General features: G+C 41.0%; 1 protein-coding gene across 3 annotated transcripts in view; it reads left to right on the top strand.

Annotated features, from left to right (window-relative positions):
- Nucleotides 1–27427, top strand: part of cep112 (centrosomal protein 112) — a 186593-nt gene that overhangs the window by 122995 nt on the left and 36171 nt on the right. For all 3 annotated transcript variants that reach the window (XM_051106590.1, XM_051106591.1, XM_051106592.1), the window contains exons 23-24: nucleotides 1172–1321; nucleotides 25100–25189. In XM_051106590.1, coding sequence (XP_050962547.1) covers nucleotides 1172–1321; nucleotides 25100–25189 — 240 coding nt within the window. The remainder of the gene's footprint in view (nucleotides 1–1171; nucleotides 1322–25099; nucleotides 25190–27427) is intronic.

Below are 27427 nucleotides of genomic sequence, written 5' to 3' on the forward strand. Positions count from 1 at the left end.
ATAAGATGAGAGAATGCAGATAAACATGCAAAGTGATTGGGGTAATGAGCAAAAATCAAGTTTTGCTTAAGACTTAATCAGTGTAATCATGTGAAGATTTTCAGTAGTGTATCATTAGCTCAGTTATTAATATAAAATTCAAATAGTAAAACTAGTAGTGTGTTATCAACTGTTTTTTGTCGCGTTGGGTTTTACGTGACCCTAGTTGAGTCAGAATTCAGAAACGGTATTTGAAAGTCCTTTCTTAGTAGTGTTTTCAAGTCATTGCATGGGTATGCCATTGTTTTTCTGTAACAAAATAAATACTTTGGGTAACACTTTAGTATAGGGACCAATTCACACTGTTAACTAGCTACTTATTAGCATGCATATTACTAGCATATTGGCTGTTTATTAGTACTTCTAAAGCACATATTCTGCATGACCATATTCTGCATCTTTAATCCTACCCAATGCCTAAACTTAACAGCTACCTTACTATTAACAAACAGTAAATTGGGAGTTTATTGAGGCAAAAGTTGTAGTTAATGGTTTGTTAATAGCAAGAATTGGATCTTAAAATAAAGTGTGACCTTACTTTGTTAATTACTGTGTTTTCACTCATTTAAAAATTAATCACAGTGTTTGATAGGTATATTTAATGTAAATTACAGTAATTCCATATTGAGAATTATTGAGATATTTGCTTTTTCAATACATCAAAACTGCTCACGTGTATATATTCCCATGTAGTTTATGGAATTAATAGTTTTAATGAAGTTAGCTCTGTTTTACTAGTAGCTTTCAGTGTAGTTCACTAACTTTTTTTTTTTACTCAAAGAGTAGCTTGACTGTAGTTGAACTGCCTTAAATTACACTCCACCTCTCACTCATATCTTATTGGTTTATCTGCATTCAGAGCATGTATTAGAAGTAATTGATTGTGTAACACCAGCAGTTGAATTGAGATCTTAGCTTCCGGTGAAAAGATCTACTAAAAACCTCAAAGACATTACTGGATACTTTGACTCCAGCTGGTCAGGCATTAAATTCAGCAGAATCCATTATCTGAGCAATTAAAGCAGACCCTGAGGAGCTTTACTGATCACTGAGCTCAGGAGCCTGTTGCTGTAGTTGCCCTGACATATCTGTTATGAGATGAACGAGCGTGTGTTTGGATGTGTCCACACAGGTGATAGCTGAGCTGCAGACGTCTCTGAGCAGCATCAAGGAAGACAGCCGCCAGACGCAGCAGGGTCTAGAGAGACAACTACAGGAAGCACAGAGCCGTTGGGACGAGGAGAGGAGACAGCTCAACAAAAATGCTGACCAAACCAGCAAGGTCAGAAAACGCAAATACACACATGTAATCGTTTCAGCAAGCAGACTGTTACGTGATGATAACATTATTGTAAATAGGTATGGTTTTGCAGGTATGAAATAAGCATCTCTAGTTGCATATCGACAGCAATTGAGTATTCAGCAGTTTGGTTTTACTTGTTTATATGCAAAGAGATCACACCAATCACACACAGTTAATTTACATAAGGAATGCAGGTACAGTAGCATAACAGCCTTTTTTTTAAAGGGTCAGGGAAAGGGTAGAAAAGGCACATGAAAAACCTTAACATTTTTGTTGATATAAGAGGTTTTCAGCAACAGAAGTGTAGAATATGGCCCAGCAACAATACTTTCATACAAGTTGGCAGTGAAAATGAGCTTAACATAACACCCATAACAAAGAGGCTTCTTTAGATTTATCCAGTTGATTTGTTGTTCTGTTGTCTTGACCAATCCATCATGGCTGACTGAGTGTTTTCAGCTCTTTATGTGTGTAACAACTGAAACAACTCCACACAAAAGGCCTCCAACATGCCTTTTTGCATGACAGAGGAGACGGTACAGAGTGCCGGAGTCTGGCCCGGGCTTTTATAGAGTAGACATGACTCTGCTGTCCTTTGTGGAGCTTTCAAAGAGGGTTTGGGATCATGGCCGATTGGAGTGTGGTGTTTTTACGAGCGTTTTGAAGTGGTGACCCCTGCTTTGAACTGCTCGGTTTTGTCACTAAGGCTCTAATGCGCTCTGTGTTCAGGGTCAGAATTAGAAATCACTCCTTTGGATCTGACCGCTGCTTTTCCTGTACTTTCCGAATAATGACTACGGTGTGTACGTCATAAACATCCTAAGCACATGCTGAAATAGAAACTGGATTCAGAATGGAATATTAGCATAGTGCATTTAAAAAAAAATAATACTGTGAAACAGTATTCAGCAGTAAACTGTATTTTTTTCATTTAGTATGTTTAGTTATTTAAGTTATTTTTAAAATAGTGTGTTATAGTAGATACATTGTAAATTTACCTATAATCTTTGTAATAAATCATAATACTTGTTTTCTTTTAGAAGTAAATGCAGTAGCTCCCTCAAGGGGAGTCCCTCAAGAGGCATACAAGTTCTAGCAGACACGGTATACTGTATAGCTGGGACAGATCACTGATATTACAGTGCAGCTCTAGTAAAGTAATTCCCTTTTTCCAAACAGAGTACTGCATATTTTTGTGGGCCAGCTCGGAAGTTGGCAACTCAGTGGTTCCCCCAACAAAAACCCAAGAGGATTTTTTATTGGCTTTTGGATTATTGCAGAAAATAAGCTCTGTGACCAACAAAAGTTCATTATTCTTACACATTTTGTTCATCAAGCCTAAATACTATAGCCAGAGGTAAAAAGTTAAATGTATATGTAGCTATAAACAAACTACACCACAGTTGCATGACCTCAGCGTCACCACCACCAAGCTTCTAATAACTCTTTCAGTCTTTATTTAAAAACATTTCCCCTGAAAGTGAGTTAGAATAGTTTTCAAGAGTGTGGTTATAAACACAGTGAGGCCTTAAAGTGGACTATTGAGCAGATGAGTTTACCTGTTAGACTTGATGACATTTAATGTCCCAACAACCACTGTTGTCAAGTTGAGCCATTTGTTAGCAATCCCACCTGTTTAAAGACAAGTAAAAGCTTAAAAAAAATAATAATGAAGGGGATATTGTAACACTTTACTATAGAGACCAGTTGTCACTATTGTTGCTTATTAGCATGCCTATTATTAACATATTATCTGTTTATTAGTACTTATAAAACACATCTTCTGCATGACCATATTCTACATCACTAATCCTACCCAGTACCTAAACTTAACATCTACCTTACTAACTATTAACGAGCAGCAAATTAGGAGTTTATTGGAGCAAAAGTCGTAGCTGATAGTTTGTTAATATCAAGAATTGAACCTTAACATAAAGTGTGACCAAGGGTTTTACAGATATATTTCGTATTATAGAATAAACCCATTAAAAACAGGAACTTCAGGACAATTGAACTGGAGGTGCTACAATGCTAACTCGTTTCCGGGGTTTGCCCATTAAAAAAAAAAGTCATCCCTGCAACAATAAAAGAGCCAATCACAAGTCTGTAAAGAAACTACCTAGTCTTGGTTGAGAGTGTGAAAGTTTTTGACACTGTTTATGTCAGATTTTATTGCTGATTTGAAATATAAAAATGGGACATTTGCAAGGAGTTTTCGAGATTTTAGTATTACAGGAGTGAACTGACTTGCACTGAAAAAGACTGGTTCTAGTAAGTTACAGTGGACAGCATTGATTAGATTTCCTGATGTATCTCTCGTCTTCTGTTTAAACTGGATTTAGTTTCTTTCTTAATTTCTTACTTGGACTTTATGATCAAAAGTGCCAGTTTAATCAAAGTTTTATCAGTATGAATGAATTAAATCTGAAGGTTCTGACAGGATAGATACTGAAATTATATGCACGTGTGGAAACAGTACCAGCTGCTGAAAGCTTCATATAAGCTCATAAAAGAAACAACCTTTCCAGACCTGCATGTGTCATGTGTTTCCCACAGTCTGCTGATCATTATGAAAGCAGTGTGACACGCATGTACAGTGTCAAAATATTCTCAGTACTTCACTGAAACTGTCAGTGCAATATCTCTTAACACCTGTTTTCGAATCTTTTTTTTTTAATCCATGTTACAGCAACAAATCTGTGGATGTCTCATTTTAAATGTTTTTTGTTTGTTTGTGTGTGTGTGTTTTTACCTTGTAATGTTATATCATAACTCCATCATCAGGTGAAACAACAGATTTGTGTATGTCGATGTATGCAGGACATCTCATATAAACCCATCCCTGCAGTCTTATGTTCATCTGCCTCTACTTTCATCTGTCTTTGCCTATTTTTTTTCCTTTTTTGATAATCCATTATACTCAGATGTACATAACAATACAAATGAAGAGATCTGGCACTGCTTCCATCTCATTGACTCATCAGTAATGTCATGCTGACAATTACAGCATAAAATTTCAGTTATTTTAATTAATCTCTGACTTCATAAAAACAAATGAAGACTGCATGTAAAAGTAATGCTGTCTGTGGACCAAGATGCTAAAATGCATGCATGTTTTGTGAACACAGCCACAAGACTTTTTAGAAAATTTAATGTGCAGTAGAGTCACTTACTAACTTTTTTTGTGTGCAGTTATATTTAATATTCCAGTTATGAACATGTATAGCCAGTAAACACAGTAACTTTTGATATGTGCATGGCACCAGAGTTGAACCTGTGACACCACGGGTTCAACCTTTGTGGTGCCACGCACATATCAAAAGTTAGTGATCCTGGTTAGTGATCTCCTGATCTCTTGGTATGAGTGCGTTTTAGACTGACACAATGTTCAGCTGATATTAGAAGCATAATGGGCTCTATGAGTCAGAGATTGTAGTCCAGTTACTATGTGTTTCTCTACGCAAAACCTTCAGTGTGCTCATTGTTCTGAGTCCAGAGTGTTAACTGCTGTTAATAAGAGTCTAATTAATGACTGACTAGTTGATGTAAGTCCAGACACATGTATAGCATTACTGATAAGACCGAGAGTGAGCAAAGAATGGTTCAGGAAAGAATGGTTTACACAGCCTGTGTGTGTTTGGACGGTAAGAATAAGCGTGTCACACACTGACATTGTTGCCAAGTCGCTCACTTCAAAGGCGGATTATGAAAGCTGAAGGGCTTGAGACAAAAAAGAGCAGAAAGAAACATCAAAGTGTGGCGCGTTTGAATGCAATAATCCCAAAACAGTTGTTCTGATTGCGCTGTCTGCTATCAGATGTCTCTGTTGCTCATATTGCTTAAGATTAAACTCTTGTTTGTTTGTCAAGTCTCCTAAAGTCCCACTTTCTCCACTCAAAAGCTTTGGAAAGACTGCCTGTAAAAACCTTTCTTATGTCTTTAATCGACTGTGCTCCATATGTCTGTATGAGGCCCAAAATACTGCTGTCAGATAGAGTATATGCGTTTCACTGTTTGCCTTTTTCATTGTTTCTCCTTATCTCATAGCAAACTTCTGAAAAACATGTCTGAAGACTAATTGTTGACGACATGTGCTTCTGTAGAAGCCACAAGTCTGTATGAGTTCAACTTAAAAAAAAAAAAAAATAGGTATGTTTATTTGCTGAATCTTCACTAAAGTACTACACTACCAACAATCCGAGATGTCGCTGTTACCATAATGAATGTGGAAGTTGTAGTCAGCTTTGAAGGTAGTTTGAGGCTTTCTTGCATTTGTTAATATAGGATATTGTGCAGAAAGGGAGAAATTATATACAATATAGACCTTATGTGGCTCCATCCATTTTCAGCACTGTGCTTGTCTTTTGTATTTTGTTTGTATTTTCAAGGTAAGGTCATACAAATTTATGAATGAACCGCTCATTTAAAAACTTCCCAGTCTACTAACATGTTATGATGTCTGCCTCTAACATTACAATGACAACTTTTGTTAACTCTACAATGGACACTTTTCACAAGACCTGAAAAGTTTTTTATATTTTCATTTTTAAAAACAGTGGTGTACATTTATAACACTAAACTTTGTATTGTATTGCCTTTGCATCAAATTACAAAAAAATTAATTACCCTAATGTGAGGGTGTTTCTAATACTCTAATATATTGTCTATGGAAGAGACGGTAAATTTGACTGCCGTTATCAGTCTCTGCCTTTTTTTTTTTTTTTTCCTTTTTTAAAAGTCATGTATATCGTGGATCTTTTTCTTTAGCTATTTGATGTAAATATAAATGGTTCCACAATGTAGTTTGCACCGTGCTCTTTTGTCACTTAGTCTTTCTGGTGCGTTAATCCATTAAATCACTTGAAATACAAAACCATGATCCGCACTCACATATTAAAGCCTTCTCTTTTCATTTTATTAAGCATAGATCACCAGTGGGACAAAGACTCAAACGTTTCGGCTCAAACGCCCCCTTGAGTGTGCTAAATAATAGGAATCCTCCACCCACTTTTTAGATCACCAATTCTGATGTCATCATTCATTCACCAATATTCATTCACTTGGGCTTACATATTCCGTTTCAATATTGGACAATTATAAAAAAAAAAAAAAAAAAAAAAATCACATATTATCACGTCCACTTAAGGAGATCTTAAAGGAGAAGTCCACTTCCAAAACAAAGATTTGCATATCATGTACTCAGTCGTAAAAAAATTGTTTTTTGAGGAAAACATTTCAGCATTTTTTCCATATAATGGACTGATATGGTGCCCCAATTTTCAAAGTCCAAAATGCAGTTTAAATGCGGCTTCAAACAATCCCAAAAGTGGTTGTAAATGATCCCAGCCGAGAAGGGTCTTATCTAGCGAAACGATCGGTTATTTTCATAAAAATAATACAGTTTATATACTTTTTGATGTCAAACGCTCGTCTTGTCTTACTCTGCCTGGACTGTTTTTTCCGTTTATGACAGTTAGGGTATGTCAAAAAACTCCCATCTCCTGTTCTCCCACAACTTCAAAAACGTCCTATATTGCTGTTTTACCTTTTTTGTTAAGTGTTTTTGATCTTCTATGGATGTTTACTTTGCAAAGACTGGCTCGGTACTTCTGCAGCGATGATTTTGAAATGATTTTTTTAAGTTGAGGGAGAAAATACGATCAGAGTTTTTCAACATACCCTAACTGTCTTGAGCCAGAATACACAGAGTTCAGGGAGAGCGAGACAAGATGAGCGCTTGAGATTAAAAAGTATTTAAATTCTATTTTTTTAATGAAAATAACCGATCATTTCACTAGATAAGACCCTTCGTCCGGGATCATCTACAACTGCATTTGGGATTGTTTGAAGCCGCATTTAAACTGCATTTTGGAAGTTCAAAATCGGGGCACCATATCAGTCCATTATATGGAGAAAAATGCTGAAATATTTTCCTCAAAAAACATAATTTCTTTATGACTGAAGAAAGAAAGACGTGAACATCTTGGATGACAAGGGGGTGAGTACATATGTGAATCTTTGTTTTGGAAGTGGACTTCTCCTTTAAGCATTCATTGTGAAAATCAATGATTATTAATGACAATGTAAATCTGATGACTTTAACTACTGAATTTTTTGTTGTTGTTGTTTTTTTGTTTTTGTTTTTTGATAATTGTCCAATGTTGAAATGGAATATGTAAGCCTGTGTGAATGAATATTGTTGAGTAAATGATGATGTCAGAATTGGTGATTTAAAAAGTGGGAAGGATTCCTATTGTTTAGCACACTGAAGAAGGCCTTTGAGCCGAAACATTTGTCTTTGTCCCACTGGTAATCTATGTATAATTAAAACGAAAAGAGAAGGCTTTAATATGTGAGTGCAGATCATGTTTTTATATCATGTAAATATAAATGCGGTACACACATTCATTGCTATAGAGGTTTACCCAACTATGATGACTTCCCCTGCTGAGAAATCCACAAATATGAAAAAGGTCCACTTCAAAACTAAATCCAATGCACCAGCTAAGTACAAAGGTGATGTTAAAGAGAAAAAAAGAAATGTTTAGCTGTGTTTTGTTTTGTTTTTGATAAGATATACATTTAAAAAATTGGTGACTTGTGACTCTTAATTAAAGTATTGTTTTAATGCCTATGGAGAAAATGAAGAGGAAACAAACTTCCAGAGATAGGCCTCCATTCACATTGAGTGTGAAAGTGTCTGTTTGACCTCTTTTAAGTTTTATCTTCAAAAGGCTGTATGCAAATGCTGCAGAAGTCATCTTGTAGAGCGTTTGATTCACAGTGATCCTCTCTTAGTGATCCAGTGATCTTTTTTTTTCCCACAAACACCAGACATAGTCAGTGTCACAATGCATTCTGGTGTTGCTGTATCGATGATGTGTACATGTCTTGTGACCTTAGAATGTGTCCCGAAATGCAACCTACTGTTTGTAAAGGCCTTCACGTTCATCTATGATGCCTTAAAATGTTGCCTAGGTAGGCTGCTGTCTTGCTGTTGAAACAGAGCGATGCGTATTTTTGATGTCCTGCTGTTTTTCTTTTTCTGCCTGATTGGCAGTAGCACATGCTTCAACAACTAGTTTGCAGATATGACTGCAGACGTCCTTCCAGATACGTATCTGTGATCAAAGCCGTTCAGCTACATTGTGACTCACCTTGGTGCAGTTGTGTTTCTGCACACAGATGACAGGGAAGGGTGCGTGTGCTGGTCCGGTTTCAACCCCCTACTTAAACCCAGCAGTCCCATCATGCACAGCTGCTGTTTAAGCCTGGCTTTGCTCTCGACTTCTGCTGCCATGCCTGGCTGTGACATCAACAATAGCTCCCCACCTCCAGTGTCAAACCACAGCACTTTGATCAGTGCCTCCATCACCGCAGGAGCCCTGCCATGCTGCACTCTTGCTCTGACATCACTCACACAGCATGCGACAAATCTCGCAGTGCCACATGTATCCGGGCCGCATGTGACATGTGTCATTCTGATGCTGGATTTTCTATTTATAATGTACAGGAACACAACACAAGATATGTTCACACTTTGTTGTCACTGCCAGCTTTATGTTTATTAGCCTGCTCATCTGATCCAGAATGGGAGTGTGATTTTTTTCATTATTTTCATTAATCATTTAATTAGGGTGTTATTTTAATTAGAGTGTTTATTCAAAAACTTGCTGTACTCTTATTATAGGTTCAGTCGTCCAGGAGGCTTTACAGGATTTGGATTTTACATTGAACAAGTGGTAACTCAACAAAGTACCAAAATTGTTGATTAAAAAAAAACAAAAAAAAAAACAAAAGTAAACAAAATGTCCTGAAAATCAAACATTGCTCAACCATATCCAAAATTATTTATATGACGGTAACACTTTAGTATAGAGAACAATTCTCACTACTAACTAGTTACTTATTAGTATGCCTATTATTAACATATTGGCTGTTTATTATTACTTATAAAGCACCTATTCTGCATGGCCATATTCTACATCCCTAATCATACCCAATACCTGAACTTAACAACTAACTTACTAACTATTAATAAGCAGCAAATAAGTAGTTTATTATGGTGTAAGTCATAGTTCATGGTTTGTTAATAGCAAGAACTGGACCTTAAAATAAAGTGTGACCAACATGACATACAGGTGCATCTCAATAAATTAGAATGTCGTGGAAATGTTCATTTATTTCAGTAATTCACCTCAAATTGTGAAACACGTGTATTAAATAAATTCAGTGCACACAGACTGAAGTAGTTTAAGTCTTTGGTTCTTTTAATTTTGATGATTTTGCCATTTAAGAAAAACCCACCAATTCCGACAAATTAGAATGTGGTGACATGCCAATCAGCTAATCAACTCAAAACACCTGCAATAGTTTCCTGAGCCTTCAAAATGGTCTCTCAGTTTGGTTCACTAGGCTACACAATCATGGGGAAGACTGCTGATCTGACAGTTGTCCAGAAGACAATCATGGACACCCTTCACAAGGAGGGTAAGCCACAAACATTAATTGCCAAAGAAGCTGGCTGTTCACAGAGTGCTGTATCCAAGCATGTTAACAGAGTGTTGAGTGGAAGGAAAAAGTGTGGAGGAAAAAAATGCACAACCAACCAAGAGAACCGGAGCCTTGAGAGGCTTGTCAAGCAAAATCGCTTCAGGAATTTGGGTGCACTTCACAAGGAATGGACTGAGGCTGGGGTCAAGGCATCAAGAGCTACCACACACAGACGTGTCAAGGAATTTGGCTACAGTTGTCGGATTCCTCTTGGCTGAACCACAGACAACGTCAGAGGCGTCTTATCTGGGCTAAGGAGAAGAAGAAAGCATTTTAATTTTGCAGTAATTTAAAGCAGAAGGAGCCCCTACCAATATGTGTTGAGTACATATACAGTAAATGAACATACTTTCCAGAAGGCCAACAATTCACTAAAAATGTTTTTTTCTATTGGTCTTATGAAGTATTCTAATTTGTTGAGATAGTGAATTGGTGGGTTTTTATTAAATATGAGCCAAAATCATCACAATTAAAAGAACCAAAGACTTAAACTACTTCAGTCTGTGTGCACTGAATTTATTTAATACACGAGTTTCACAATTTGAGTTGAATTACTGAAATAAATGAACTTTTCCACGACATTCTAATTTATTGAGATGCACCTGTATAAGCTTATAGGACATATAGGTGTGACGCAGATATGGAGGAATCCGGAGACGTTGGATCCATCTGCAACAACTTTATTTTACACACAAACGATATCGGCAGGCAATGGTCAACAACAGCAGACTGGTGTAGTGAAGGCAGAGCAAACGGGGTAGTCAGAGTCCATGCAAAAGGTCGGGGCAGGCGGCGATCAAAGGGAATAGTCCGAGGAGATAGCGAGGGTCGATGAAGGGCAGGCAGCAGAGATTCACATACACGATAAACAGTCCGGTTGGCAACGGGTAAGCAGTCCGATAGGTAAACGCTCGGGATTGATAGCATAACTAACAAAACTTCGCAGAGAACTGGCGGGCGCGACGCTCTAAAATGGCCGACAAACAAGAGTGAACCGGAGGGACCCGGAACCGGAAGTGGAGCCCCAGGCACGGGATTGTGGGAAATGTAGTGACTAGAACTCCGGAGAGGGCTCCCGCTGGCGGGGAGAAGAGGGAGCCACAGAGACCGTTCTTGTAACAGAGCCCCCCCCCTGCGAGTGCCTCCTGGCACGAGGAGGTAACCGGCGCCGGGGTCTACCCCTTCCGCGGGGTCCCGGTCGATCTGGGTGTGATGCGTGGAAGTCCGTGGTGAGAGAAGGGTCGAGGATATCTTCGGCAGGTACCCAGGACCTCTCCTCGGGGCCAAAGTCCTCCCAGTCGACCAGGTACTGAAGACGACCCCTCCGGCGCCGGGAGTCCAGAATGGTGTTCACTCGATAGACCTCCTCGCCATCGATGATCAGGGGGGTAGGTCCCTGCGGAGCGGTCCCCTCTAGGTTCTCCACTCCCTCCGGGCGGCCAGCGGGCTTTAACAGAGACATATGAAAGGTGGGTGAGATACGGTATTCTGGTGGGAGTTCTAGTCTAAATGATACTGGGGTTATCTGACGACTGATTCGGAAAGGACCCACGTACCTGGGGCTTAGTTTTTTGCTGGGTAGACGTAGGCGTAGATCCCGGGTGGAGAGCCAGACCCATTGTCCTGGTTCGTAGGAAGGCCCGGGCGGCGTCTCCGATCGGCCTGTGTCCGAGCTCGACGGACGGCCCGTTGTAGATGAACATGGGCCCGGTTCCAAGTCTCCTCGCTCCGTTGGAACCAGGAGTTGACTGCAGGTAGATCAGAAGGCTCCCCGGACCAAGGGAACAGGGGGGGCTGGTATCCTAGAATACACTGAAACGGAGTGAGGTTAGTGGAGGGTTTGCGTATGGAGTTCTGGGCGTATTCTGCCCATAGGAGGAAACGGCTCCAGTCCTCCTGGTGGTCTTGACAGTATGAGCGTAGGAACCTGGTCAACTCCTGGTTCAGCCTCTCGACTTGTCCATTGGCCTGAGGGTGGTAGCCCGAGGTAAGGCTTACATTGACCCCCAATAGGTGGAAGAAGCTGGACCATAACCTCGAGGTGAACTGGGGGCCTCGATCGGATACAATGTCCTCTGGGAGACCATAAAAACGAAAGACGGAGTTGCACAAGGCTTCTGCGGTCTCCATAGCGGTGGGGAGCTTGGGAAAGGGGATGAGCCGACAACCCTTGGAGAAACGATCAATGACTGAGAGGATGGTGGTCTGACCGTGGGAGGAGGGAAGATCAGTGATGAAGTCTACGGCAATGTGGGACCAAGGGCGGTTAGGGACCGGGAGAGGCTGCAGAAGGCCGGCAGGAAGTTGATGAGGGGTCTTGGAGGTGTTGCATACAGAACAGCTTTTAACAAAAGTGATGGTGTCAGCACGAAGGGATCGCCACCAGAAACGGTTGCGTAGCAGCTCGATGGTGGCTTCTATCCCAGGGTGGCCGGAGCTGGGAGTACAATGAACCTCTGATAGGACTCGAGGACGCAGATGAACCGGGACGTAGGTCAAATCAGCGGGGCAGTCGACTGGAGGAGGGTCCTGAGCCTGTCCCTCAGTGATCTCAGTCATTATATCCCAGGTTACAGGGGCCAGAATGACAGACGTGGGCAGAATGGTCTCTGGTGGCGTGGTGGTGTGGTCGGGTTCGTGGATGCGCGAGAGGGCGTCCGCCTTGGTGTTCTGCGAACCGGGTCGATACGTTATTTCGAAGTGGAAGCGGGTGAAGAACAGCGCCCATCTGGCCTGACGGTGATTGAGAACCTTGGCGGAGCGAATATATTCAAGGTTTCTGTGATCGGTTAGGATGGTAAATGGATGTCGTGCACCCTCCAGCCAGTGCCGCCACTCTTCCAGGGCGAGTTTGATGGCCAACAACTCCCTGTTGCCGACGTCGTAGTTTCGTTCTGCGGGGCTGAGCTTGTGAGAGAAGTAAGCGCAGGGAAAGGTCTTGGGGGGTTGACCCTGTCGTTGAGAGAGCACAGCCCCCACGCCGGTACTGGAAGCGTCTACCTCGACGAGGAAGGGCAGGTTGGGATCTGGGTGGTGTAGAATGGGTGCGGTGGTGAACCTCTGGCGAAGCTCGTCGTAGGCCTGGATGGCAGAAGGGGTCCAGGTGAGACGAGTCTTACCCTGTTTCAGCATAGACGAGAGCGGAGCTGCCACGGTGCTAAAGTTACGGATGAACCGGCGGTAGAAGTTTGAGAAGCCTAGGAAGCGCTGCAGTTCCTTGATGGTTCTGGGGCGTGGCCAGTTGCGAACCGCATTCACCTTGGTCTCATCCATGGCGACCCCCTCTGGGCTAATGACGTAGCCGAGGAAGGATATGCTCTGCTGATGGAACTCGCACTTCTCCTCCTTAGCATACAGTTGGTGTTCTATGAGGCGCTGAAGAACGGCCCGGACATGTTGAACGTGATCAGAGTAGGAGTTCGAATAAATCAAGATGTCGTCAATGTAAATGATGACCCATCGGTTCAGCATGTCCCGAAACACGTCGTTGACGAAGGCCTGGAAATAAGAAGGACTATTGGCCAGGCCGAAGGGCATTACCTGGTACTCATAGTGCCCAGTGGTTGTGGAGAAGGCTGTCTTCCACTCGTCCCCCTCACGGATTCTGATGAGGTTGTATGCAGATCGTAGGTCCAATTTGGTGTAGATCTTGGCCGAGCGTAGCTGTTCCAAGGCTGGGGGTACCAGCGGGAGTGGATAGCGGTACTTTATGGTGATGTCGTTGAGAGCGCGATAGTCGATGCACGGGCGCAGTCCACCATCCTTCTTCTTCACGAAGAAGAACCCAGCTGAAGCAGGAGAGGTTGAGGGACGGATGAAACCCTTGGCAAGCTCCTCCTTGATGTACCGATTCATGGCCTCCGATTCTGGCTGCGAAAGAGGGAAGATGCGTCCCTTGGGAGGGACGGCCCCGGGAAGGAGATCTATGGCGCAGTCCCCCGGGCGGTGAGGAGGTAGCTGGGTCGCCTTGGTGGTGCTGAAGGCCTCAAGGAGATCCTGGTACTCGGCTGGTATGGGATCTTTGAGTTCGGTGGAGGTTGGCGTGGAGTTAGCTTGGTGGATAGGCTGAAGACAATGTTGCTTGCAGTGAGGGGACCAATGAGCGATGGTGCCTGCTGACCATGAGATGATGGGCTCGTGGTGGTTAAGCCATGGAAATCCGAGGATGATTGGTGTGCGGGGGGAAGAAATAATGAAAAACCGGATGGTTTCTTGGTGATGCGGCTCTAAGCAGAGGATGAGGTCATCGGTGGTGTGTTCAACTCTGCCGGTCCCTAACGGTCTCCCGTCAAGGGCGGCCACTGCCACAGGTGGAGCACAAGAGAGAATAGGCAGACGGTTAGTGTTGACAAAGTCCCTGTCTATGAAGTTTCCGGCGGCACCGGAGTCTATTAGTGCTGTAGTCTTCACAGAAATGTCCCTGGTCTTGAGAATTACAGGTACTTCACATTGACTAAGATGAAGATTACCAGAACTCACCGAGGTTGGTGGACGAGGTGGTCGGGTGGGGCAGGTGGCTCGGAGATGACCCGGCTGTCCACAGTACAGACAGAGATGATTCCTGATTCGTCGCTCCCTCTCCTCCACGGTCAGTTTAGTTGCTCCCAGCTGCATGGGTTCCGGTACGGTCGCGATGGGTGGTTGGGTCGGGGTTGGGAGGTAAAGGTTCGGCCAGGTTTGCGGGCGCGCATCACGTTGTCGATCCGGATCGAGAGGTCGATATACTGGCTGAGCGTTAGCCCCTCGTCACGGCATGCTAGCTCCACCTGGAGGTCCTGGTTGAGTCCCTTACGGTAATGTAGTTTGAGGGGGCCATCATTCCAACCACTCTGGGCCGCCAGCGTACGGAAATCTAGCGCGTAATCGGCAGCTGTACGTCGTCCCTGCTTCAAAGCCACAATTTGCTCCCCCGCCTCGCTGCTCTCTGGCTTGGGCTGAAATACCTCCTTAAAGCTCTGTAGAAATGTAGCAAACGAGGGAAAAGCGGGCCGTCCCACATCCCAGACCGCGGTGGCCCACTCTAAAGCTCTACCAGTGAGAAGGGAACAAACGAAAGCAATCTTACCCTCATCAGTAGGATATAGATGCGGCTGCTGGCTGACAAACAGGGTGCATTGGAGAAGAAACCCCTTGCATTTGGATGGCGCACCGTCGAATTTCTCCGGGAACGCTAGCCGGGGCTCGCGGTGATGGGCGCGGCCGCCGCGGGTGGAATGGCGGCCGGAGGTGGAGCGGGAGGGGTCGCGACCTGCAACCCCGTATGGCCTGAACAAGCTGCTCGGTGAGTGCGGAGAGGTGATCCAATTGTTGCTGGTGACGCGTCAGAACAGAGGCTTGAGCGGATACTTCTGACGCGATCTGGCTCGTTGTCGCTGGATCCGTTGGTGGCGAAGTTTTCTGTGACGCAGTTATGGAGGAATCCGGAGACGTTGGATCCATCTGCAACAACTTTATTTTACACACAAACGATATCGGCAGGCAATGGTCAACAACAGCAGACTGGTGTAGTGAAGGCAGAGCAAACGGGGTAGTCAGAGTCCATGCAAAAGGTCGGGGCAGGCGGCGATCAAAGGGAATAGTCCGAGGAGATAGCGAGGGTCGATGAAGGGCAGGCAGCAGAGATTCACATACACGATAAACAGTCCGGTTGGCAACGGGTAAGCAGTCCGATAGGTAAACGCTCGGGATTGATAGCATAACTAACAAAACTTCGCAGAGAACTGGCGGGCGCGACGCTCTAAAATGGCCGACAAACAAGAGTGAACCGGAGGGACCCGGAACCGGAAGTGGAGCCCCAGGCACGGGATTGTGGGAAATGTAGTGACTAGAACTCCGGAGAGGGCTCCCGCTGGCGGGGAGAAGAGGGAGCCACAGAGACCGTTCTTGTAACAATAGGAAGGGCATGAGGGCATGGCATGCAACCTGTGTATGTTACTCTGGCCCTCAGGTTCTACTTTTCTTGCAGAGTTTATCTTCAACATCGATCAAATTTACCTGCCTGTAACTTTCTAATAATCCTGAAGACCTTGAATGGATTGTTCAGGTGTGTTTTATTAGGGTTGGAGCTAAACTCTGTTGGAAGTGGATCTTGAGAGCCAGAGTTGAGATTCTCAGTGTTATAGTGTTTTGAGTCACAGTCACAATATATCAAGTATGTACAAAATACTGTATAAGTACATTTATGAATATATATTGATTAAATTTACAGCACCTTCATAAATTAATTAAAAATATAAAAAAGCAAAAACACACCTGATGCACATTCTTAATTCTTAATTTGTAGAGTTAGAAATCTTGCTTTGTAGTTTTTGTAGAGAATGTGCATTATAATTTTGTTTCAACCAAGGTAACTTGAATGCATCATAATTACAACGCTTCAAAAAAAATAGTTATCTCAAAAAATTCGTATTAAATTATGTTCAACCAACAAACCACAGTGAGCTAGAAGAACTTAATAATTTGTAACAGTAACATGTTTTTAAGTTGATTACTCAAAAAATTGCTCCAACTAATGGATTTGTGGTCCTGGAATCAATTTATGTTAACAGTTGTTATCAAAACATCCACATTATAAAGCATATATTAATACATTATTCTAAATGACTGTATTTTAGATCCCTTAATCCAACCCCATACCTAAACGTAACAACTACCTTACTAACTATGGATAAGCAGTAATTAGGAGTTTACTCAGGCAAAAGCTGTACTTAATAGTTAAGTTTACAGTGAGAAGTGGTTTCCAAAATAAAATGTCCACAGCTATCATAGCACATGTCACTGGCATTAGCACTGTCATTGGCCATAGAATAGTGTTTACTTTCATGTGGTTTACTCTTCAGCACAATGGTAACCACAAAAATTTCAACATAAGAGAAACTCTTTCAAGTGTCAAACATAACAGCAGTTAAACACTAACAAGTCTTTTTCTTCACTAACAATCACTTAATTTCAACATTTACTCTCTTTGTCCAGTCCTATGCAAATCATTTTGGGAACTAGAAACCAACTACCCAATTTTCAAAGTTGACAAGATACTTTTATTGAGTTACTACAACTTAATTTTTTAAAGAAATGCAATTAATGCAGAAATCTGAGTTTAAATTACACATAATATTAAGTCAATGTACTGATCAACATGATGTCAACTGAACTGAACAAAATAATGTTTGCAACTTAAAAGGTTTAATTAAATTAGAATTTTTGCAACCATGCATTCCTTTAAGTTGTGGCAACAGGTCCCCTGAATCATTTTTAAAGTAAACTTCCCAACTTACACTTCCAAAATACAGGACTTAACAGGACTTGAATGTACTTTCTGCCTAATTTGACAAGATTTTTCCATGAATGTGGGCCAAAAAACTATATAAAATACAAAATGCTACATTAGTACTTTTTTATATTTCTTATACTATCAGAACAGCTTTACCAGCTTAGACTGCGGCAGTTGATGAAGCACATGTTGAAATGATACTTTCCATTGCGCAGGTGCAGCCCTCCACTGCTAGTCTTGCCTGTAATTGATTCTTTCATGTGTGCTCATGTGTTCATTTGAGGTTGGGGGTTGATGTGTCTATTCTCAAAGCTATCTTAAACACACACACACACACTTCGAGTGTGAGCTGTAAGTTGTGTGTAAGGCAGCAGCAACATGTTAAAACGCGTCTGATGAGAGAATGCGTCCTGACATGCGTTACCTCTCATATGACTCATACAGCAGCGGCTTTATTAAAACAGGGACAGATAGAGGAGAGGATGTGAAAGTACAGGAGTGTTTCTCAACTGATTTTTCTCACCTGTTTGATTGTTTATATCATTGCAAAATAGAAGTTATATTATTGCCCAGCTCCTAAGAAAAAGTTGGATATTTGAGTATATGTATATATGTATAGTATAGAATATCTCAACTATTTGATTGCTTAGATTGTTGCACAGTATAAACTACATTATCACCCAGCTCTAGTCTGTTAAATGCAACTATAAGGCATGAAGATATTAAGATATTAAAAAAAATGAAATCAGGATTTTCTGTTGAGCTGTTTTGAAACAGCGTGTATTGTGAAAAGCACTATACAAATAGATTTCACTTGATTTTGCCTGGTTTCTACTGACAGATCTCAGATACACATAAACGTGTGTGCACAGGTATCAGTACTGACTCACATGCCACTAAATGTTCATCACTACTTTAGTAGCACACTAATTTAACTGCGTACGGTTGTTTTCATTCCAACAACAATCAATTACCCTTTCAAAATTGAACATAATTACCATAGTCTCAACTACAAAAAAGCTATAGTTAGTGGTGTTTGCTAAGGGCTATTGCTATTGTTCATACTTAGTATTATACGTAACTTGTACGTAAATGATTCCTCAAATCATCCAACTTGTTGAGTAGAGGTGCTCTTTTACTTTTTATTACCTTTTAGAAAATTCTGTGTGCTTTGCAAAAGAAAGAAACTCGCACAGGTCTGGAATGAGGGTGAGTAAATGTACTAACCCTTGAGCTGTAATGTCATTTACCCATCTTTTTTTTTTTTTTTTTTTCTGTCTGCTCAAGTTCAAGACCATGGCGTCTGGAGCAAATACGTCCTGTTATTCCCTCATTCTTTCTCTGACCCTGCCATGACCTCTGAGCTGTGAGTGGCTCTCATTCAGTGATCTGCTGTCATATGGTTGAGGTTTGACACAGACTCTTACAGCCACAGGAATGATGAGTTAGCAGATCTGGTGAGATTTGAGTAAGATAACCTTAATAAGTTTTGCCTTGGTGTGTGTGTGTGTGTGTGTGTGTGTGTGTGTGTGTGTGTGTGTGTGTGGAGGGGGTTTGGGAAGAGGGTAGCTGATAAATGAGTGGATGAGGGATGAGGCAGATTCCCAGAACCCTTTGAACCCCATATCACAGGAAGCAGCATGTGATAATGTCCCAGTGGCCTGCGTGAGAAAGTCAAGCCTCAAAAGTGCAGCTCTCACCCCCACACTTCTGTACATTACACACTGTCAGACAGCCCTCACCGCCAGTCTGAGCTTAACAGTCTGAGCTTTTAGTGTCCTCATTTAAAAAAAGAAAGAAAGAAATCTAGAAATTTCAGAAGAAAATGTGAATGCTGTTTGTCTGTGCAAAGGTGTTCAAAGCACCTTTTCGTTCAAGGTTTTTTACTGAGGAAGCAATAAAGATGCATGTAGCAGATGTAATTAAAAGAAGTAGTAATTAAAAGTAATAAAAAAAAGAAAAAGCCAACAAACAAGCCTTTTAGAACAAAACTAAAAATAAAACCAATGTACAGTGTGTCAGTAACAAAAAAAAAAAAAAAAAAAAATTGCCAGGTTTTAAAGAATCTCCAGAATGCCTGGGTACCTAACATCCTTAATCCAATTCCATTTGAACAAAATTTGCTTCTGGCAACAAGTGAATAATAAAAATCAATAACATCTGACTAATCAATCTTATTAATCCAAATAAATAACACTGTCAGCAATTAGTTGACCAAATATTTTTGGAATAAGTCAAAGATTAAATAAACCCTAGTAATATCTTTATGTGAAGAACTGAGTAAATCATAAAGTTTAAATCGCTGAAGATGATCTCGCTCTCACACATATCACATTCTAAAAAATACTCCCGAACTTGTCCTGAAATCGGTCACAAGACACAGAAGAGCCAATTTCAAAACCAAAGTTGACGTAACTCATTAGCAAGCGTATTACTTGCATATTGGCTGTTTATTAGTACTTTTAAAGCACCTATTCTGGATGACCTTATTGTGTAATCCTACCCAATACCTTAACTTAACCACTACCTTACTAACTATTAATAAGCACCAAAGGAGTTTATTAAGGTAAAAGTCATAGTTAATGGTGAGAATTGGACCTTAAAATAAAGTGTGACCAAAAATTGTCTTGATTGTTTAAAAAAAAAAAAAACTAACATATGTGCAATAATGACAAAATCATTACCTAATATATAATTTAATCATGATGACAAATTTCCCGGTGCCTTTCACGTCAGCATACTGATGCCAAAGGTTTCTTATTTAAAGCAATGGAGGACTCTGCACATCTAAAAATGATGCTAAAGGGGTCCCCTGTGCATTAAAAAGTGACGCCAAGGGGTCCTGACCGTGTCAATATGTGATGAGTTGAGAGTGAGAATGTGCTGGATATGAAGTGACTGGTGATTATTTGCATCAACATGTATTTAGCATGTTCTTGTGTTGGTTTATAGCATGTATGAGCTTCCATTTCTTTTCCCCCATTTTTGCTTTAAAAAATCTGAAGAGGTTGTGAGGTTATGTATAGTAAATAGTATAGATTTTACTTTTAGCAGGATTTTACTCATAGAATGCTTTACATTTTCAGCAAGTGGTTGCTGAGGCGTTCAGAGTGGCTTTTAGTACTTTTTAAGCAGCTAAAAGAGCCCACTCCTAAGTCTTAATGATATTCCCTTCTTTAGTATAAGTGTGTGGAACTTTGTTGCTCATTTTATCATTTGCAATGCTAAAATAAGAAAGTAGTAGACCACCTGGTAACACTTTAGTTTAGGGACCAGTTCTCACTATTAATTAGTTGCGCGTTAGTATGCATATTGTCAGCATGTTGGCTGTTTATTAGTACTTATAAAGCAGATATTCTGCGTGGCCATATTTTACATCCTTAATCCTACATACCTAAACTTAACTTACTATTAGTAAGCAGTGATTAGGAGTTTATTGAGACAAAAGTCATATTTAATAGTTAGTTAATGAGAATTTGACCTAAAATGAAGTGTGACCAAACACAAGTGTGCACAAAAGGCTGTAATACTTCATGTTGAGTTGCTGATAGTTAGGGATATTTTCACATCATAAACCTTAAATCATTAGCCATGCATTTAAAAAGTTATTGTTTTTTCTCGTTTTTCTTATTAGTTTTTTTTGTTTTGTTTTTTCAGCAGTAGTGAGTACTAGAAAAATCTGTCTTTCTTTTTCAAATGTAGTAGTATATAGTATCTGTTACACAAGGGCAGTTAAAGAAGTTTACTTTCATATTTCCATTTCCGTCCTCAAAAGACTTCCAAGGATCAGGTCTGTTTTAATTACACCGCACACTGCACTGGACCCTTTTTTCTCCCACAGACTACTCTGTGTGTTTGTAGTTTGCTGAAGGATTTGTGAAGGACGTGTTGGCATGCTCAGCTCTTGGCACGGGAGAGTTGTGGATGGTATTGAACAGTTATTGTTTGAAAGCAGCAGTCACTGTGTCAGAACCACAAAACACCAAAGCAGAAAGGAAATAAAGCAAGCACTGTGTAGCTCAAACACAGCTTTTACAAACCAAATATCTGCCTCATAAAGAGTCACAGGGGTGCTACCAGAGAAGAATATGTCTCTCGTTTTTTTGCATACCATAGCAAACGGATAAACAAATCACAAAAGGGCTTGAAGGTGGTTCTTTTGACTAGACCAGTAGGCAAGTGCATAGCAACAAATCAGCTAAAGCTCAGAGCACCCTAGCAACCACACAGCAAAAACAAAAAAGACAACACCTTAGCAACCACATAGTGACACCCTGGCAACCACCCATAACACATCTGGACAAACAAAGCTTACAGTTTCTTGTTGGTATACAATTTTTACATTTTTAGGGTGCATTTCTCACTACAAACTGTAGGATGTTTGCCATAATAAACTCCTAATATTCTTGCTTATGAATAGTTAGTAAGGGAGTCATTAAGTTTAGGTTTGGGGTAGGGTTAAGGGCTCTAAAATATGGTCATGCATAATAAGACATTAATATGCGCTTTATAAGTACTAATAAACAGCCAATATGCTATGGTAATATGCAAATAGTTAATAGCGAGAAATAGTCCTACAGTTTATGATAACATGTTTTTTTTTTCTTAGAGTAATATGCACAGATGAATTGTTCACACTTTTGTTATTTCAATTTCATGTTGACTTAAATTTTAAATGATTAAAGGTATCTGCTCTTAATAAATAAGTTGTTGTTGCATGCAAAAGTCTTCCTCACATCCATCATTCAATAGTCAGGTTAAAGACATTATATCCACCACATCCACATTCCCTGCTGTCATCATCCACCTAACATGTGCGCAGCTGGAAGACAGAGCGAAGGGAAGGGACGAGCGTCTGTAATTTAGCCACGCAAGCTCGCTCTCTCTCACGGCCACATTGATGTGTGCACAGGCCTCTGGGCCAGAATTGCACTTCTATAGTTTTAAAGTGCTCTGGCTTGTCGTCATTAACGGATCTCTTTAATCTGACGCTTGGAAAACTTCTTAAAAGCAGCACACTACAAATAGAAATTCCACATGAAGAGCCGGCTAGTGCTAACAAAACATGGGCTGCAGTTTAAAGAGGCCCTCTCTTTTCTCTTTTCTCTTTTTTTTTTCTTTTCTATTGCCTTTACCCGAGGGAGACATACATGCCTTATCGTTTGAGGTGGACCACCCAAGAAAAATGACTCGGGTCTCACCTTTGAGTGTGAGTGAGCTTTTCAGCTCAGAACTTGCACATCCACATTTATGCAGGTCCGTACGTGTGTGAACGGCATATTAGTTGTGTGCGAGTGTGTGTTTTAGTAATCTATGGGGATAAACAGCTGTTGAAGAAAACCAAGAGGGCCGAGACAAGAAAGTGAGAGAATAAAGGCCATTGCCATGCCTCTCTCTCCATTCAATCCCCCTTCCCTTGCCCCCAGGAAATCAAATGTTCCACGTTTGCCGCTTGTTTAGATTGATCCCGCTCTGGCTGGCTGATAAAGAGCGTATCGCCCTGGCCATCTGGACCCTGTTTGGAGAGATTCACCATAGAAAATCACACGTTCACGCAGAGAGGAACAACAGCTGTGAGGTTGCTATGCTTCCCTCGGCCCTTCGGAAGGTTTCGAGGGAAAACACAAGGTCGGTATCAAGGTGTATCCTCGATCAAGTGCAGCCGGGGAGTCCAGGAGACCTAGGGTTCACGGTGAAGTGGCCCTTTGAGTGCTCTCTCTGTCCCAGGAGATCAAATGAAACGGAGCCTGTAGAGCGTCGGTGCACAAATCCACTTTAGGAGCTTGTCTTTCCTGGCCTCCCTCACCTTCACACTCGGCTTAGCCAGTGACCTTTATCCCGTCTGGAAGGACCCGATGTGCTCTTCAGGAGAACATCGGGACAAAGGGATCACCCACAATGATTCATTCAGGCTGTTTATTAATGAGAGCCGCAGATGACAGGGTCCTTTTATGACAAAGACGGAGATATTTTCAACCCCTCACCCCACCCCGGCACTCAACTGTTTCGTAAATCTGCTAGGAACCACATGAAAGACTCGGCTCATAACTGTCAGCACTCTTCCAGGAAACATCACCACACAAAGGCTGTTACATTTCTGGGGTCTGCTGGTGTTCGGGTTACTGGCTTGTTGTGTTTCATTAGATGTGGACTGGTATACAGTGAAGGTCATGGCTTCGTTGTACATTATGAAAGCTTCTTAGGTCTTCCCAAGGTCCAAAATTAACTTTCTGCCACACCTGCCAATAGGTATTAGACACTGTATTCACAATGAAAATAACGCTGCAAGGGACGGAAGTACAGTTCCTTTAATATACAATATTATTTTAAGGTCCAGCAAAGGGTTTTGTTTTGTTGATCAAAACTGAAGTACACAACCATTTGTTTTTCTTTGATTACATCAGTGGAGGCTGCAGATTTGTGTTATGTTGTTCTTTATTTCTGTTTCTGTTCTCATTTTGGACCATTTTGGGGTCAACTCAGCAGTCATTTAGTCCATTTCCATTGCATTACACCATCATTACTCCATACACTTTCACCTTGTCTCCAAAAAAAAAACACTTGAAAAAACAAGAAAAAAAACGTTTGATTGACTTTCCATTTGACTGAAGTCAGTTCAGTGAGAATTAAATATGACTTTTCCATTTTCCCACTGCTTTTTTTATGAATTAAAATGACATAGTAGCTAGTCATTTGTGGGCATGTCTGTATGCAGTTGAAGCTTAGAGAGAATGGAAAATGAAAATGCTGATTAATTTGATAAGCAAAATCATTCAGTCCATATGCCTGTTCATGATTACATCTATTATGGTCACAATAATATTTAATTATGGTGTATTTTAGCTTCTCATATGCTTTGGTGCGGTGTGTGTTTTAAAAGTTCTGTTGCATCATAAAAGAGAGAAGTATTTTATTGTTAAAGAGCCACATTTGTTACATTATATTTTTAACCCTTCCAGACTGTGACTACAGAACATTTGACTTTTCAGTGTGAATCTTCTTGACTTTCTTCAAAAATGTGATTTGAACATGACTATGCAAAATGTTTTCACTGTCACCATGTCTCACACACAGTAAAATTTGATTTCTGTGACCCAAAAATGCTATACGGGAACTTCAGTGCTTACTGTGCAGAAGACGTTAAGTCCACTTATAATGTTACTCAAGGTTTCTTGCGCTAAAAGCATTTTCCACCCGTCTTTTGCTAGTAAACAGGCTGTTTTTGCTAATACCCACTTCATCAGGCCAGTTCACCTTTCTGAATGCTAAATACGTGTTGATATGCATATGAGGATGGGCATATGTTAATGAGCTGTGTAGATAAGAGTTGTAATAAATTGCCTTAATGTTATAGAATGGAGTATGAAAAAGAATATTTCCTAGTGACCAGGATGTGCCTTATTTAAAGATGAGAATGATACTTAGCTTTCATCAAATCAGAATTGTTCTGCGATTTCTGAAATGGATCTAGCAGGCTTCTGAGGTGAACAACTGCTTTGCTAACAACCTGCTGACTGATGTTTACCACTTCCTGTATGATATCACCCAACAGATCACATGGCCGAGGCCCCAAAGTCCACTTTATTGTACTCTGGTTTTTCTAGTTTTCATGGTAGATAATCAGAACTGAAGTATACAGTTGTGCTAGAAACATCTGGTTCAAAGTGACAGGAATTGTTTTCACTGCAGTTGCAAGAGATAAACCTTGCCCAGAACCCTTTTCTGCTTGGCCCTTTAAAAGAATGAATCGTTGATTTTCTTCTAAATGGTTTTGAAATGAAATGATAGGCTGTCAGCTGAACAAACTGTTTATGTTGCATTTGAAATCATTCGTTATGGATCTGACTGATACTTGGCTTTATTGACAGTGATGCTTCTTTCCTTTATCTGGAATCTGCTTTATCTAACACTCAATTCACAATTTTCCCCTTCAGGTTCTTCAAGAACGTGTGGAGACTCTGCAGAGACAGCTGCACGCCGTTGAGAAGAAGCTGATGAGCCGCGAGTTGGAATACCATGAGCAGGTAAAGTTACAAACGGCTTGGACCCCAGAGTGCGTGCCATATCCCCTGGAGGGCCAGGAAGAAGCCACGTCTCCTCACTGAGTCACTGATATGCCCCGCACACATTTTACAAATTCCGTGAGATCTGGCTTCAAGAGCCAGAGCCCTGGGCCAGGAATGCTGTCCCCGTTTCAGAGGGATTTCTCAATAATAACAGGCCACTTTGACCTTGAGTTAAAGAAAAAAGAGAGTGAGAGCTAATTAGCTGATTAATAGCTCCGGGAGGGTCTCTGGACCTGGTATGTGTGTAGAAACGCCCTTTTGTCCTGAAAACCTCTGGTGACCTTTACTAGGCTCCTCAGACAGTTGTTGGGATGTGCCCTGGGCTGAAGTATCTGTTCAACTACAGGCGGGCTCTCTAGTAGAACAGCTGCACTGAGTTGGCACCGTAGTCTGTGGAAGAGCCCCAAAGATGCCTTTTATCTGACTGAGAGCCAATAGATTAGTGGACAGGCTGTGTTATGATTAACATAGGCCAGACACCTGACAATTAGAAACAACTAGATGGTGTCTCCATTGATGACTGTCTTGCTGTTTGTTGAAGATATCTAGAAGGTTTAATAAAAGCTTTAACTTTAAAGTCAACATGAAATCAAAATGTTTTAAAAAGAGAACAGAAATGAATGTCAGCACGTAAAGAAAAATAGTTAACACTTTATTTTATGGACCAATTCTCATTATTAACTAGTTGCTTATTAGCATGCATATTACTAGCATGTTTATTAGTCCTTATGAAGCAGATATTAATGTCTTATTCTGCATGGCCATATTTTAGATCCCTCAATCCAACCCATACCTAAATGTAAAAAATATTTTTCTAATTATTAATAAGCAGAAAATTAGGAATTTATTGAAGCAAAGGTCATAGTTTGATTCGAAGTGAGTTTGATTGAAAGGCGATCAGACTAGTCATAAAGCCGAATCTGCCATTTTGTCTGACAAACAACCAGATAGGATAGTAGATTAACGTTGGTGGACTTGAACTTGAAAAATGGAGTGTATTGACGTCTTTCTTCGGTCGAAACAAGATACCTTCTGATGTTCATTCATGTTTATTTTGTGCTACAACTAGTAAAGATGACTGATTCACATGCCACTTGTACTGAGGTGTTACAGCAATTTGTCACGACACATTAAAGAGCTGCAAAGCGGTATTTATTGTTCTGCAATGTATTTTAACTGCTTGAAAACATGATTTGTAGCATGAGAGGTTTGTTGGACTTAGCAACAGTTACTAAGAGGAGGCAGGTGTATGCGAAGGGTCAATTGAGCATCAAGATTTAGAACAACTGTTAAAATAAAAAAAATTCCATTGATTTTACTTCTGTAATGCATATTTCTGAGCAAATCAGGATGCCAAACCAGACAAAAATGTAGGACTTTTTTCTATGAGAAATAGTTGGTGATAACTGTCATTCTAAACTCATTTGCTGTTTCTTTTTTCTATAGAACAGCATTTCATACTTGCCCTTTAAAGAACTAAATAATCCATAAAAGTTTGAATAACTATGCAGTGTTGTTGTTGCAGAAAAGTGCAGCATGATCATTCTTCAAAAATTCTCCTTTTTACCCAACTTTAATATGAGGGTAACTCTTTTTGAGGGTCAATTCTGATGTCATTCTGACTTCAACAAGCCCTGGAGACAAGACCTCCACTTTGGAATGTGATCACCCACCCCAGACCTTAAGAGACAGAGCGCCTGCAAAGAACATCTACTCCCACCTCATAAACCCTCACAGCACTCCACATCTCAAACGCTGTGCATGTGTTCGTGAGAGAGGGAGTGTATGTGGAAATAAAGGCTGAGAGGCCTGCTCTCTTTTCAGTGCAGTGATATTGCCCCAGTTTATCTTCCAAGACATGTCTTTGTAATGCAATCCTCGGCATGCAAAAACAGCCCTCTTTTTGCCCAGACTTCAAACAGATGTTCCTCACTCGGTTGCTCCGGGCCCCTCCACGCCTGCTTGGCATGAAATGTCGGTATGGCAGCGGCGTGTTTCTGCGCAGTCTCGCTGGCACGCAGGATGAGATGATTACAGACACAAAGCCTTCGAAACAGTTAAGTTACGGAGTCCTCCGAGAGGTTTCCTCCCGAGGCACAGCAAGGTGTTATTTTCATATTAGGATGGATTTGACATGTTAGTTAAACAGGAGCTATTCGCTGCATGCTAAGTGTGCTGACGACTGCAGTGGCTGCG

Source organism: Labeo rohita, chromosome 3 (genome assembly GCF_022985175.1).
Source record: "Labeo rohita strain BAU-BD-2019 chromosome 3, IGBB_LRoh.1.0, whole genome shotgun sequence".
Classification (NCBI taxonomy): domain Eukaryota; kingdom Metazoa; phylum Chordata; class Actinopteri; order Cypriniformes; family Cyprinidae; genus Labeo; species Labeo rohita.